This window comes from Patagioenas fasciata, chromosome 2 (genome assembly GCF_037038585.1).
Source record: "Patagioenas fasciata isolate bPatFas1 chromosome 2, bPatFas1.hap1, whole genome shotgun sequence".
Classification (NCBI taxonomy): Eukaryota; Metazoa; Chordata; class Aves; order Columbiformes; family Columbidae; genus Patagioenas; species Patagioenas fasciata.
Genome location: NC_092521.1, coordinates 106,161,927 through 106,177,983, shown reverse-complemented (window position 1 = coordinate 106,177,983; position 16,057 = coordinate 106,161,927). Strand labels below are relative to the sequence as shown.

Genomic DNA, 16,057 nt, shown 5'->3' with positions numbered 1-16,057 from the left:
TCTCCTATTATGACATATATGTGAACTGAACTTCAGTAGAATCACAGAATCAGAATAGTTTGGGTTGGAAGGGACCTTCAAAGCTCAATCTAATCCAACCCCCCTGCCATGAGCAGGGACATCTTCAACTAGATCAGAGCCCCATCCAGCCTGGCATTGCATGTCTCCAGGGATGAAGCATCTACCACATATCTGGGCAACCAGGTCCACCACCCTCATTGTAAAAAAATTCTTCTTTATATCTAGTCCAAATTGCCTTTTAGTTTAAAACCATTATCCCTTGTCCTTACACAACAGGCCCTGCTAAAAAGTCTGTTCCCACCCTTCTTATAGGTCCCTTTAAACACTGAGAGGCTGCAATAAGGCCTCCCCAGAGCCTTCTCTTCTCCAGGCTGAACAACCCCAACTCTCTCAGCCTTTCTTTATAGGAGAGGTGTTCCATCATTCTGGTCATTTTTGTGGCCTCCCCTGGATTCTCTCCAACAGGTCCATGCCTTTCCTGTACTGAGGGATCCAGAGCTGGACACAGTACTCCAGGTGGGGTCTTACCAGATCTGAGGGGCAAAATCACCTCCCTCAAACTGCTGGCCATGGTCCTTTTGATGCAGCCCAGGATGCAGTTGACTTTCTGGGCTATGAGTGAACATTGCTGGCTCATATCCAATAAACGGAGTTAAATTATTTGCACACAGATAAATCATAAGTAAGAAAAAGCTTGTAATGGGAAAAAATATGTATGTGGACTTAATTCTGTAATACCTTCATATGCGTGTAAATGTCAGGATACATTCTGGAAAAAAGAAAAAAAAAAAAAAGCTAGAGCAGAAAATCATCAACCTGACAGAAAGACCTAGCAGAACTGACACTGACTTATATCAACTATAAAATAAAAAATGCAGGAAGGTTAGTCCTGCTTTTGTCCTTAGCTAAAAAGTGTTGTAAAGACCAAGATTTCATAATTTTCTGCTAATATTGTTGGGGTTTTTTTTCATTAATCTCTTGAAATCCTGTACATGAATATACTGCTCATCCTCATAGGGAGGTAAAAAAGAGATTAACAAGTAGCCAAGATTCAGTTGAATTTTCCTTAAATCTATGGATTCTCCACCTTCTGCCATGTTCACTAGCATCTATGTAATCATATGATATACAGGATATATTTTACTATTTTCATTTCAGTTGTGAGTGTTTAGTGTGGCAGCAACTGAATCTGCTTGATGGTTTATTTGTACTTCCATCATATTCTGAACTGATAAGCAGTTCCCAAAGTATGGGGCTCTTTAGCAGGTTTCTTTCAGCCTCAGGTACAGATACTGTGTTTTAGACACTACAGCATAAACACTACTGTTGACTGTAGTACTACTTCACTTGACTATAATCATTAAACATTTATCAGATGAGGGCATAAAGACAAGATTCTACTGACTTTCAACACATAGGGATCCTTCATCATGTAGCAGAGAACACATGCTACATCAGGCAGTAAGAGGAAAACATAGCAATAGAACATTCATCCTTACTTTTGAGTACGTCCTTCCTGACACAAGAGCTTCAGTACCCATACACAAGCTGAGTTTCCACCTACAGTAGCAAGTTTATCTTGGACTGGTTTTAATCTTTACTTCTAAATCACAATAAACAGAAGGAAACTTCATGCTTCCTCTTGCTGTTTTCACATCCTCATACTTTCAAACACCAAACAGCATTATTCAAGGGAACATGCCTTGGAAACTATGTTTTTAGTAAGGTTGCATTCATTAGGAAAAACTGAAGAATTAAGATGCTTTATTGAATGCTCAAAAAGAATAGATTTGTCTCAAAACAAAAGGCTTTATCTTTTCACTTAATTTCCATTTTATTCAGTACAAGTATTCCAGACAAAAAACAAGATGTACTTCTGCTTACTGAAATGCTAGGGAACACCAGGTTGCAAATACGAATAATGCAGTATGTACTAATGAACTGCTGTTCCTCTTAACTCTGTTATAAATGTGACAGCCCGTTTTTTTAGACTCATGAAGTGTAATAACCTCATCCTCAGATGAGAGAATGTCTGAAACTTGATTGAATTAACTTGAGCAGGGGGAGGGGGAAGCATTTATCTTTCACTGACTTCAAAGTCATATCATCACACTCTGGGAAAAAAAAAAAAAAAAGTGTAGTTTCTAGACATGTTGTTTTCTTTATTTATAACAAAAATTTTGAAAGAGTACAGACCTTCTTTCTAAATGTTATCAAGAAGAAACTAATGAAACCAGCCTTCTCTTTCCAGACACTTTTACTGTGTAAGTAATGCTATAGATGCTGCACAACCACTTAGATAACTGATCTGAGTGAGCTACCACCTTCCTTGTTTTACAACCTATCTTTCATTCTTGTCTTGAATCATAAGACTTTGCTGCATGAGAGACTATGGAACACAGAAGTAAATTAAAAAAAAAAAAAAAGGCAAATACTAAAACAGAAAAGCACTTCGAACTCTGCAACTATGGATAGCTGCAACATACTGTTGCTTTGTTGGGTTTGGGGTTTTTTTTTAAACCCATTAGGTATAATCATGTACAGATCAGCAACAATGCATCAACTGTGAGACTGATCCACCTTTAAAAAACCCAGATAAAATGAAGATATATAGGATTATTTGGAGTAGATAGTAAGGTGGTTCCCTGCTTTGAAGGAATACTTAGCATAACATTGAAGAGAACAAAGTGATGCTGACTAGTCATCTTGTCTAGGAAGTGCCTTGCTAGTGGGAAAAAAACTAAGCCTTGCTATGCATGTTCTTTTTACACCTTTAAAAGGCAACATCCTCTAAGATACACTGTACTTGACAGGATAACATGTACAGCCACTGGATGAACCCCTGAGGACAGATTGCCCAAGAGAAAAAGCTATTCTCTCGAAGCTCTATAGAGCAAAGTATAAAAAATCTTATCTTGCTAATTCATGGTAAGAATTTATGATTAATGGACATATTGATAGAATCTGTCAGGTAGAAGTTTATGACAAAATCCATTCAATGAATGGAAGATACATTAACAGAAATCCTCTGATGGTAGTCAAATATTTATCTTTTTTATGATAACAAAACAGAAATTAAGAAAAGAAATTAATTAATACATTTATTTACTAGACACAAGGTAAATATGCACATACTTTCTGGTTTTCTTTTTCCCTCACAATCTAATTACACCATTTTTGTGGAACATGCGTAATAGCCCTCTCATTTGTAGCTTCCTTTCTGGCCTTTCTCTCACAGTACTTTCTATCCTACATTTTTATTATTGATCAGTGCACTGATCAACATAAACCCTTTTTTTAAAGTCTAGACTATCTTATTCAGCTTGTTACACTAGAAAGACTGTGCATGCAATTTAAGTAAATTTTTTACCTATTAAACCACCTATGATTGCTTTTCCATATGGCATCTATGGTAGTAAGTATTAAAGAAACATGAGAATCAATGCAGTATTTATTAAATATTTCTACTTAGAAAAAGAATACAGTATTGTCCACTAATGATCATCCATGGCCACTAATCTAAACAGATAACTGAGCTCAAAATATCTTCCTCTACCCTCCAATAATATACCTTGATGAAATATAAGTTCAATAGTCTAAATATCCTTCTATTCAGAGTCAGAACTCACACAGTCTTTTGTGAGGTGAAATTAAGATAGGAAAAAATAAGTTTGTATAAGGAAGTGATAGGAGACTGCCATGGTCATAACTATCATGGACTTGGAAATTTCCTTGTCCCTCCTTTAGGAGAGTAAAGAACTGTAATGATGGAATATCCGCCTGCATAGTCTTGCATGAGGGCTTGGTTTAGGTTTTGTAGATTTGTTTGTTTGTTTGTTTGTTTTGAGGTTCTTTTTTTCAGAGGTACAGAGGCAGTCATCTCAAGAAAAATCCCATTAGAAATCGGGAAACAGACAGTATTGCAAAGTACCATTGCTGCTATTCATGTAACTGGAAGACCCAGTACCTAGTACAGAGAAGGACTACAGATGTGTGCTTTCTGGCATACAGTTGTGGGCAAAAAAGTGATTTGTAGTAAGCAGATCTATCACCTTGTTCTGCAAGAAGCAGGGAACACTACAACCACCACCTCCAGGTTTATACATGTTCCTGCTGAATCAGCTGGCTACTGCTTGAGCTTGGTACCAGTTAATAGCTCTCACTGCACATTCCCATCATGCAATACTATTCACTGGAATATTAGGTCATCCTGAAGAATTGTTTGTCTAAAATAAGAGATGGAACTCATACTGTATCAGCTAAGAGAAGGCAGAAGAGTGGTTGGCATATGAGTGAAATCTGTTTGGATCAGAAAATGGAGGCCATTCTGATCAGAAAGCACCCAGATTAGAGGATAACCGAATTTTATGCTGATACCTTGTCATTCTTTAATTCATGATGGAATGACCATTGTGGCCACCATATGGCCACCATGTATTCTCCTCTCCTCTATATATTTACATGCGATTTTCCTCCAGTTAATAAAAGTGTACTGATTCCATCAAAACAGCATGCATAAGCGTTTCTTTCTTTGACCAGGTAGGATATGGGTAAAGTTTCTTCTGTGTATGAACACTGCTAACCCAAAGACCAGGATCTGCAGGTCTAGCTGATAGAATAATTCTAGAAACCATTTCCAGGCACATAAAGGTCAAAAAATTCCTCGAGAGTAGTCAGCATAGCTTCCCGGAGAGAAAGTCATGCTTGACTCCCCTGGTTAACTTACATGATTAAGTGACAGGTCTGGTAGAAGGGAGATCAGTAGCTAGTGTCTATTGGGCCTTCAGTAAGGCCTGTTGCAGTCTCCTCATAGCTGCATAGAGTCCAAAGAGTCTCATAAACCCTCAAGCTGTTGCCATAGGATCTGGATGAGCAGACAGTGAGGTGGATTGAAAACCAAGTGAATGGCTGGGTCTGGAGGATGGTGATCAGTGGCACAAAGTCTAGTTGGAGGCCAGTAGGATGCAGTGTACCCCAGGAGTGCATACTGGATCCAACACTGTTCAATATCCTCATTAATAGTCTGGATGATAGGGCAGAGTGTACTCTCAGCAAGTCTGCTGATGACACAAAGTTGGGAGGAGTGGTTGACAGGGCACAGGGTCATGCTGACATTCAGAGGAACCTCAACAGTCTGGAGAAATGGGCTGACAGGAACCTCAGGAAGTTCAGAAAGGAGAAGTGCAGAGTCCTGCACCTCGCAAGGAACAACCCCATACACCAAATATATGCTGGGGGCCACCCAGCTGGAAAGCAGTTTGGCAGGAAAGGTCTTGGTGTTCGCAGTAGACACCAAGTTGAACATCAGCCAGCAATGTACCCTTGTAGCAAAGAAGGCTACTGGTATCCTGTGCCGTTAGGCAAAGTGTTGCCAAGCAAGCCAAGGTAGATGCTCTTTCCCCTCTACTCTGCCTTGATGAGGCTGCATCTGGATTACTGTGTCTAGTTCTGGCCTCTTCATCTTAAGAAGGACAAGAAAGGGAGTCCCATGGAGAGCTACAAAGATTATTAGGGCTCTGGAGCATCTTTCTTATGAGGAAAGACTGAGAGAGCTGGGTCTATTCAGTTTGGAGAACTTAATTAAAACCAAGTCCTATAGCAGTTTGAACTGTAGACTATGCATTGAAAGAGAAGAACAAGCATTCAAACCCTGTTTCATTCACCCTGGCATGAATATTGTAACCACTTAAACCACTAAATAACATTTATTAAATTAATTTGTTAAGTGTATGTCTAAGCAGTCAAGGCCTGAAAATCTACATCCAAATATTCATCAGTGCTGCTATTCCACTGCAGTAAGAGGATTCTAATAACTTCATACTGCAACAGTATTTAGTTTTATGTATGAACACTTAATAATTATACCTTCAGTACAACTATTAGTATTGTTGTACTTAAATTAACATAAAGCCATCTTATTTCAACCTATGTCATCTAGTCCCTGGAGTACTATCATACCACCAAACCAATGTAACCATAGTCATTTTAATAAAGGAGTCAGAATGTTTTAACTATGACAAAATAGTTAACATAAAATCAGTTTTGTGTTTAGATGAGCCTCTCCATCAGTTTACAATCTGTTTGCACCTGGGAGATTTTACGTATGAAATCTTACCGGCTCAAGACCTTTACAGATTTCTGAATATTTAATATTTTCCTCAAAGTCCAACTTTGGGAAGTGAATGAATCCATAAAGCCTCCACTTTCCACTTTTTTTTTTTTTATACTTTTAAAAACTGCAATTGAAGCAGAGAAAATCATAACCAAATGTTTTTGAAAATCAGTTTACAGTCTACTTGGAGATTTTCTTCCTTGGTGTCTGACTATCGTTACTTTAACATGCAGGGTTGACAACAGGATGAGGCATTTTTTGCTTTCAATAAACAAAAGCAGAACTCACTGAGGCATACATCAGTGAATCTAGAATGAGTTCTACTTTCAGTTATTGGAAGGAGAAAACTCTCTAGATTCATCTACTTTAAAACCTTGCTTTTGCAGAGGCCTTTCAGAATATTTTGCCATTTTCTTCTTCCATGAATAAACATGAAATATTCGTGCCTTAATTAAAAGTGTTTCCACTTGAGGTGTTGCATTTCATCTTGATCGGCTCTTCCATGTCAGCCTGTAGTTTCAGTATTTATGACTTTATGGTTCTTTACATAGCAGCCAACTGGGTATCATGTCACTACTTTCTTAGGGGTGAATACACCGTAAGCTATTTTACAAAAGGAATCAAAATACTACAACACAGACCACCAGCCATAGTCTGCAGTTTACTGTAATTTTAAATGGCTGCCACTTGTCGCAAGTTATTTGGGACGTTAGTTTAAGTGCACTACTGCAGAGAGACAGGAAAAATCAGGAAGAATTTCCTGAAAGAATGAAAAGAATATTCAGAGAAGAAATATTCTTCTGACTTTGGACTCGACACTTCATCTTGGAATAGAACGAACCATACAGAAGGTACAAAAGAACTCAGTAATCCATTAATCAATTATTTCAGAGCAACTAAACCATGGTAAATAGGGGGAAAAGAAGTTTTTTATTTGAATTAAAAGCATTTTTTTAAGCAAACTGGTGGTGAAACTCACTGACTTTTTATAGAGTTCTGATGGTATGAATTGAAACAACTGGAAAAGCAACCCTCTTACTGCCAGGTCGGAGTAATAACTCAGGACTTCCAATACCAGCTCCCCTGCTAAGCATCTCTAATGCACAGATCTTCACAAAACAAAGGAGACCTCACAAAGCCTTTTACTCAAAGAACTAATGTACACTTGAAAAAGTTTGCTGCTTGCACTTACTACTTGCAGGCCTGTAGTCTGCTGCATTACCACATGAGACATTTACAGTCACTTGGGGGGTTTGTAGATCAACCTTAGTAATAAGTGGTTTTAGCTCTGAAGACAGTAAATCAATGGTTTCAACAAACCTAAGACTACAGTATTAAAAGGTTTCCATTGTTCTACAGAGAACACCAAGCACTTTGCACACAGGTACCTGAAAGTAATTTATGGTCGAGATCCTTTCTTAGGTATGCGTGCCTGAACTGTACTCAACTCAGGGCCAGTCTCAAAATGCCATTGTTTTCTTATGTAATGCCCACAAGTTGCCATTGTATATTTGCTATTCATCAGGGGATGTAACCTGAATCTTGTTGAATTATACTTTCCTGATATCTTCTTCCCTAGTCTAAATAATTAATACTTGAGACTTGCTAGACTTGAGGGGGGGGTGGGGGGGTGGGAAGAAGAGAGATGTGTTTCAGGGAGGCAGGAAGGACAGGAAAAGAATGAGTAAGGTACAAGAGTAAAATGGAAATAAAATGTGGAAACAGACATCCATTTGTAGATTACAAATTTGATAAAAACATGGCTTAGACAGTTGTTCCTAGAACTGGAAATGCTAAGCTGCTATTCTATGTTGGAAATGTTCTTTTCAGCTGCCTAAGATGTTGCATAAAGAAGGTAATTCCTTAGAAGTCAGAGATTTTACAGTACCTAACATTCCTAGCTCACAGGTATTCTGCACAGCACTTTGCATGAGGAAATACAGCATCTTACTAAAAGGAAGATACCTCAGTTGTATAACATAATTGCCAGCACAAATTTATAGTATTTCTATGTATATGTATGCATATGCCTCCTTGATAATTCTGCCAACCTGTTCCAGCTTCTACTGAATTCAAAATAAAAGTAAAAGATGTGTTTTTTCCTTGTTATCTTGTTCAGTATATGGGGGAAGGTAGCCAGGTCCAGACTTCCTAATCACAATGCCAAGTCCTTTTTCATATCATCACTTGCTAGTGAAAGCAGCTTTTAAAAAACACTACAATCATGACAACGAGGGTAGTTAAAGCTTTGCAGGGTCCTCACCATTTGAGTCTCTGACTCCGTTTTCAGTTAAATACTTCCAGTAAAGTTCTGCTAAGCATCCTTCAAAATTTCTTCTTAAAGGTGTTATTTACAGGAGAACTGCCAACAGAAGAGCTTTTATCACATTTTTTTGCTTTTATTAAAACAATAAACTAAATGACTTTCTCTAAGTAATTGACACTTTTCACTAGTGCTAAAATGCCAGGAGGCAAAAACTGAGAGTCAAACAGGCTTTTGTTTTGACAGTTTGCTTTGGAGGGAGGGGTATTGATTTCTTCAAAGAAAATATTGCCCCAGGAGTCTAAGTTGGATGAGTTGTTAGACCTGCATTTCACAGTTCCTTCCCTAGCCCATCCCTAATATGCTTAAAATTCTCTAGAGCAATTGTTTATGTTAACAAAATACTCTGTAGATTTCCTTTCTCAGAGTAGTTTGAGACAATATGAAGGGACCTGGGCATGCAGAAACAGGAGCATTTTGGGGAACCCATATCTTTGTAAGCTTAAACATACAGTGTACTTTACAGCTCATGTCCTGGGGTCTAAAGAGCTGATGGACTCAACCTGTCCATGTGACACAGTATCTTTTTGAGATATCACCAGGCCAGCCTTCTCCTCAGTGTTTGTTCATTGTTGTTGAACCACTTCTTCACCCTCCTCCAAAGCATTGTGGCATTCCTAAAGACAGATTTACCAGCTGCCCTAGATTCAAATTTCACTTCCACTTTCAAGTTTCTTATATAAAAGCCTTTAGAATTTGTGCACAACTACAGAGATATTAAGAATTTTTTAAAAGTCTTTTGTGTCACTCATAGACTCAGCATATAAACTATACAAATAAAAACACTGGCAAGAGGTTTGACTCACAGATAATGAGAAGGCTGTGTAGCCTTCCTCATTGCCGTTTGTAGTCTCTCTCCCACCATTTCTTACAGTTGCTTATCTGCTCCACATTGAGCAAGTTCAAGGGGCTAAACAGACAGAAAGGCTGCTTTGTAGGGGTTTTTAGCTATCCCGAGATCATGTATCTCATATATATCATATGTTATCATCCACAAAAGGATCTAAGCCACCAGTAGGAATTTTATAAATTGCCCAACATACCTTCCAATGAAAATATAAATACAATCTCTGTCTCCTAGGATTTTGAACAAGCATAGAAGCATGAAACAGATTTTTTTTTTTCCAACAGACAAGGCCTCAGAAACATCCTCAGAAAAAAAATCATATACAATATTCAGAGTTAACATTATTTATTCTCTTGCACATTTTTAGTTCTTGAGATGATTATTGGTTTCCTTCTACATGTTCCCAAATTTGTTTTCTGATCTCCTTCGTACTTCTGGTTTTTTTTTTTTTTTTGTAGCAGACTGTCCTGCCACTGTTTGCATGTTTTACATGTCTGTTTTTAAAAAGTTATTTTCAAGATGTCATCTGTTAAAAGAGGAGAGTACATGATAAAGTACACGGATGGTGAGTGTGCATGTGTCTTAATTTGGAACTATACAGTGCAATATGTTGATAAAAGCGTAGCATCCTTTATCAACATAGTTAGAGTAGGTAAAGTCCTAATCTATATCTCTAACTACATATACAAATATGCATGTATTTGCATATTTTATTCATTGGTATTGCTTGTTTCATCCAGAGAACTGAGGTACAGGAAGTAGACACCTGAAGTCCACTTGGAGGGTTCTCAGCTGTACCTCATGTACCTTCTTCATGTAGATAAGATGTTTTTCTGGCTTAGCTTTACACATTTAAGTAGTTTATTGGCCTTATCCCATAAGGATACTCATTTGTAGTGATAAGAGAGCCTATCAAAAGAGGAAATAAAGATCATTAGCCAAAGGGTGCCTTAGAATGAAGAGTTGGAGCGTTTCAAATTAAGAGGGTCAAATCAAATAAATTGTAGTATGTAAAACAGTACACTGCAAAGCATTAGAAGTTTCATAGTAGACACAGACCATTTATTTCCTATGGTGCATGAAAGCCAGCTCTGCAAAGAGTCTTCTTCCACAGTTTCATTTGTGTCAATACTTAAACGTGCCCAAGAGATATAAGTATTCTTCACATAAAGAAAAAAAAGCAGCTTCCTTCCTACAAAACCCAAAACACTAGGCATCTCTTCATGCTTACAAGATGCTTATGAGATTTCACATACAATAGTTTATGTTGCAGCTTTTCGACAGTACCAATTTACATTCTGAATGTATATAACATGAACATCAAGTCCCATAAAATCCACCAGAATCTCCTATTAAATACACATTTCCCCAAGCAATATAAAATTATGAACTGAAACTTTTTTCTAAAAAACAAAACAAAGCACACAAGAATAATAAAAACTATAATAATAATAATTATAACCCACACACAACAAACAAACCCCACAAAGGCCTAAGGTTATCCTAATGCAAGAGAAGACAAAGTATTCTCATACACTTTTCATCCTCAGCTACCAGTTGTAATTCCCAGAACACTTTTTGCTGACCCAATTGCCTATCACTCATCAGTAAAATAGTTTTCCCAGCCCCTGTAGCCATGGAGAAGTGAGCTTGCATGTGTGAGAACAGCTCCTCCCCTGAAGAAAAACCCACAGCAAACCCAGCATTTTGACTCCACTACCTTTGCCCTCCTTCAGGTAGTAAAGCAAGAGACACAAGGGCAGATGTTCTGTATTTTCTTCCTCAGCTCTTTCCTGTCTGCTTTTCAAATGTCTAAAACTTCTTTGATCCAGCACAGCATGTTTACCATTCAAAGTCTTCCAATAGATTTCTGATCTGCTTTCAAGAACCCTTGACACACCAAGACAGGTAGAAGGCTGAGAAGCAGTTTTTTTCATTTCCCTTTCTCATTGACTTATATGAATACCTTCATACTTTCTTCATTAATAAGATGTTGAACAATGAGTATACATTTCTGCTTTTCTCTATTTTATTTGTGACTGGTGGGGAATGCAGGAGCATTCATAGGCTCTCAGTGGAATACAGCAGTTGTACATTGCTGCTTCAGAGACCATGTCCAGATTAGTATATCATTGCAATTACAAATGTGAAGAAATAAAAGAATAAATCTTGAGAATTTTTCAGAAGAAAAATGATGGTGTTGATGATAGATATAATCTACCAGCAAGTGACATGCTCTGTGCAGCTGTGAAAAAGTGCAAAGAATTCAAAAACAGAACAAGTAACATTCATCTTCTGAACTCAAAGATCAATTAGTGCTTTATGAAGGGTTTATACAGAGGACTTCATGGTAAGATGGTTCATTTTAATACAAACTGATCTTAATCCAGGCCATTGCAATTTAAATACAGGACAATCTAACTGTCCTATTAGCTTCATTTGGTTTCTGACACAGCACTGATATGGTTGTGCAGCACTAATACTACTCTGTACAACTGTGGCACATGTGCAGAGCAGCAAAGCCTTAATAACACAGAGGGCAAAGAGTTATTTAGAAGAGCATCTCAAAAAGAAGGTATAAATGAGCAACCTGTGTATTAGTTTAGTTCAGCACCATTTTATAGGGATTCAACATTGTCACTATCTTTTTGTGTATCTGGTTTCCTCAGTTTTCTACTTGATATAACCCCCCAATAAAAGTAAATTAAAATAAAACTGTCTTTTTATATAATCTACAAAATGCAGCAACCATCTGAACACAAACTATTTGCAAGGTGTAGTTCAACAGTGATTCATACAAAGGTATTTAGTTATATCTGTGGTTAAGCAAGTGAAACCCAAGATGCAGATATCACTGAAAAATGCTTTACAATACCTCTACATAACTTACTCCTCATTTTTAAAATGTTTTATTTGGATTTGGAGACAGCATTTTCCAACCAAGTCTTACTGTGTTTATCTTCTGTGCTAAGCAGAATATACCTAAGTACATCTTTTTACATCTTCCATTCTCTGTGACATGTTAAATCCATGGAATATGATTTTAATATCCCAAATTAGTATTAATGGTACAAGTACAGAAAAGTATTAGTAGGGTTTTCAGCTGATCATACCTTCTGGGTTAGAGACAATTTATTGAAAATTGAAAATTATATTTTTGGTGTCAGCCAAAGCAGCAGGACTGCTTTTAGATCCAAATCTAAAAGGACTGAAAATAATAGCATCAACCAAATAAAATACATTCCAATTGAATGGCGACTCTTCTAGTTCAGCAGTGTTATAAGATTGTTTTTGGAAAAGTCACGAAGTTCAGAACACAAGAGTTAGAGCGTTTGTATAAATTCATTTTACACTGAAGTTAGACTTAAGTCCTTGCTTTTCACTAATTCCAATTTCTTGAAAAAGCTCTGTGTGTTCTAAAGCTTGTATTTTTTTCTCCATAAGCTATGCTCTTTCACTAATTCAGCAGCACTGCAAAGGAGAGAATGCTCAATTCACTTGAGTAGCTTACAGTGTTTATTTTTGATGGTGTTAGCTAATACGGCTATCAGTCACGATCAAGAGAATAGCATATAATACACTGGAATAGGTATTGTATAGTCAATAAAGCCTGATTTCTTTTTCATTGCTATAAAAAAAGCTTTTTCCCGGGAGCAACAGTAATGCAAGGTTTCAAAGAACTGCAAGGGTTTGCAAGGAGTCAGATGCCGAAGCCATAGCCTTAGGCGCTGAAAATGAACTAGATAACCCAGTGGGGCAAGTGAAAAATCACACAGCTAAGCACCATGTAGGACAGTATTATGAAATAAGAACGGAGTACAGTAAACGCCCCGAAAACGGGTCAGTGGACTGATTATAAACTTTCTTCATTTACATGAGCGGGAGAAGGGAAAGGGGAAGGAAAAGTACATATGTTAACATAACTACAGACTCACCGATTTTGGCCAAGCTGGCCACAAGTATCCAGAGTGTAATGACATAAGGGTCCTTGACGTGTTCCCATTTGAAAGAGACGATGGCAAAGCTTTGATGCTGGCTGCTATTTATAGGGCTTCCCGAGCTTCTCTGTCCCAGCGCCACTGGGAGAGCCATCAGCCCCAGGAGGAATCCCACTCCAGATACCTGCCTCATCTCCAAGCCACACAGGAAAATCCTGCTTCCCCTTCCCGGAGAAATCCCGCCTCTTCAGAGGTCCTTGGGGGCGAGGTCCTTGTCCCTTCGCAGAGACGCGACCGAAGGCTGCGGGCGGCGGGACAGTGGTGCGCTCAGCAGGCGGCGGTTAGAGTCCTGTCCCAGCGGCGGCACTGGCTGGCTCCGGTGCTGCTTTCCACAGGGTGGACAAGGAGGGGTCAGGGGCTCCGTGCACAGACAGATGCTTCGAGCTGGGGTCCTGCTGCTTACCCGCACCTGCCTTTATCAGGCTGTTCCCGAACGGCCGGAGGCGGAGCTTTCCTGCCGCTCCCGCGGAGGCTGCACTGCGGGGACAGCGATGCCCCGACTGAGCACCCTTCGAGATCGGCAGGAGAGCTCCGTTCCGCCGAGGGGGTGACGGCAGGCTGAGGCTTGTGTCCACCGTCCCGGTTCGGCTCTGAGCACCTGGGGGTTGGGAAGAAGTGTGCCTGAGCTTCCGGTGCTAGGAGCCAAGGCTGGGGGCTCCAACGGGCATGTCCGAGGTGGAGCCCGGGTCCCTGCTTCCCATCGGAGCCGGATAAGCAAGACATCCCTAGGTCTCTGTTCGGGTGCTTTCGATGGGCATCCCAGGGAGTCAGCCTCGCTCTCTCAGCCCCACTGTCCTAGCCGCTTGCCACAAAGGAAATGCACTCTTCTCTGCTTTTCAGTTTCAAGTCGCCTTAGGATCTGTCTCACAGAAGACACAGCAGATTTCTCAAACCAGCTTTTCCTTCTGACCACAAGAGAGCACCTCTTCCCACGGTGCTCGGGGACATGATACCAGCAGGCACGGTTTGGCTTTCTGCTTAAATCTATTTGCAGATATTTGTGCTACATGAAACCTTTTAGAAGGTGCTCACTTTCCCCCTAAAGCCTTCTTTCTTACTGATAACATTTGCCAGATATCCTGGATGGTCCATGTGGTGTGTTATAGGGTAGGTGGACCCATGGTAATAATCACCTTTCAGTAAAAAGACAACAAAGCAGCATGTTCCCGGCAAACAGAGCTGAGTGAACCTTTCTACACACCACAGCAGCAGCAGCAACCTTACTATTGAAAATGTCGAAGCTAGACATGTTGTAGGACAAATGTGTCATAGATGAAGAATAGCTGTAGTAGAAAAATGAGAAAGCCTTCTCCAGTGGATCTTTCCTACAGATAAGCAAAGGTTTACACTTCACTTGGAGGGCCTGCACCCAAGATCACACCTCTGATTGCCCCTAGGTAAGGTTCTGTTGCATGCTCTGAAGCAATCCAGCTGACTTTCTGAGGGGAAATACTCCCTGTTTTACTTACATGATGGTTTTATCAAGAATTCAAAAATGAACAGGATTAAGGCTCTCCTTTAAAATATTTGGAAAATTAAGAAATTATTTTTATTATTGCATTCACTTGAGAGAAAAGCTAAGTACTTTTTCAAAGGTCAAGTGAGCTGAACAGACACTCTATAAATCAATTAACTGGTTAATTAAAACAATACATTTGCATGGAATATTATTAAAAGGCTGTCTCACATTAGCACATAACAATGTTATTTAGCTAAGGAACTCAAGGAGCAAAGTTCTCTTGAGCTACTGCACTGAAGATTCACTTATTATTACCTCAAAACAAGGCACCCTCTCTTCAAACAACAAAACATATTGACTTTTTATTTCCCTTGCTTTTTCATTGCTTAAGGGAAAGGAAATTATGTTGAAATTTTTTTTAAAGTAGGACCCAATCTGAAGATTGAATTGGTAACTTTTTAGGAAGCATGATAGGTGGTGGTATCTTTTTTTTAACATATTGGAAATGTTGTAGATGAAGATCTGAAGAATATTTCAATGTCTAACAACCAAAATCCTATCTATATTATTTTTCTCTTTTTCAGAGTATGAGTCAGGCACTCAAATGTCCCTTAGAATCTGCTCCCAAGTCTTCTAAACGTTCTGTAAATGGCTTTGGTCAATGTGAGAGTAACATTTTCGGGCAGTGCCATTATGGAGAGAGAACTGCACTTGGAAGTAAGTAGTTGCCAATCAGCTGTTGCTGAGCCCTGTGGATAGTAGTGGTTCCTAGTTGCTAATGCCATTTGTTGATATTAGGAGAACAATGAACGTAGTAGAGACAAGCTGTCAGCACTGTTTTTTATTATCACAACTTATTCTGAATACTATCACATCACAATCTAATGCTTGAGCTGCAGCTGAAAAATGGCACCACAAGTGCCACAGTGTCCCATCTTATATGTGGGATTCTTTCCAAATCTAGTTTCACAAAATGATAACTGGATTAGAAATAAACCTTACTATTGAAAATGTCGAAGCTAGACATGTTGTAGGACAAATGTGTCATAGATGAAGAACAGCTGTAGTAGAAAAATGAGAAAGCCTTCTCCAGTGGATCTTTCCTACAGATAAGCAAAGGCTTACACTTCACTTGGAGGGCCTGCACCCAAGATCACACCTCTGATTGCCCCTAGGTAAGGTTCTGTTGATGACAACAGAGACAACAGCAACTAAGTTTTACAAGACAATTCTGCATTTGCTGATGGAAGTAAACCAGTATTAGCAAACAAAAAATGCTGGAAGTACCATCTTAATA

General features: G+C 38.9%; 1 protein-coding gene across 2 annotated transcripts in view; it reads right to left on the bottom strand.

The window, feature by feature from the left end:
- The window catches only part of SLC9A3 (solute carrier family 9 member A3), a 58,175-nt gene extending 44,317 nt beyond the window's left edge, over window positions 1–13,858 (bottom strand). The window contains exon 1 of one of the 2 annotated variants that reach the window (XM_065831573.2): window positions 13,239–13,858. In XM_065831573.2, the coding sequence (XP_065687645.1) occupies window positions 13,239–13,434 (196 nt within the window). In that variant the 5' untranslated portion in view covers window positions 13,435–13,858. The remainder of the gene's footprint in view (window positions 1–13,238) is intronic. The other variant, XM_071804670.1, reaches the window with a different exon arrangement.
- Window positions 13,859–16,057: the final 2,199 nt, after the last annotated feature.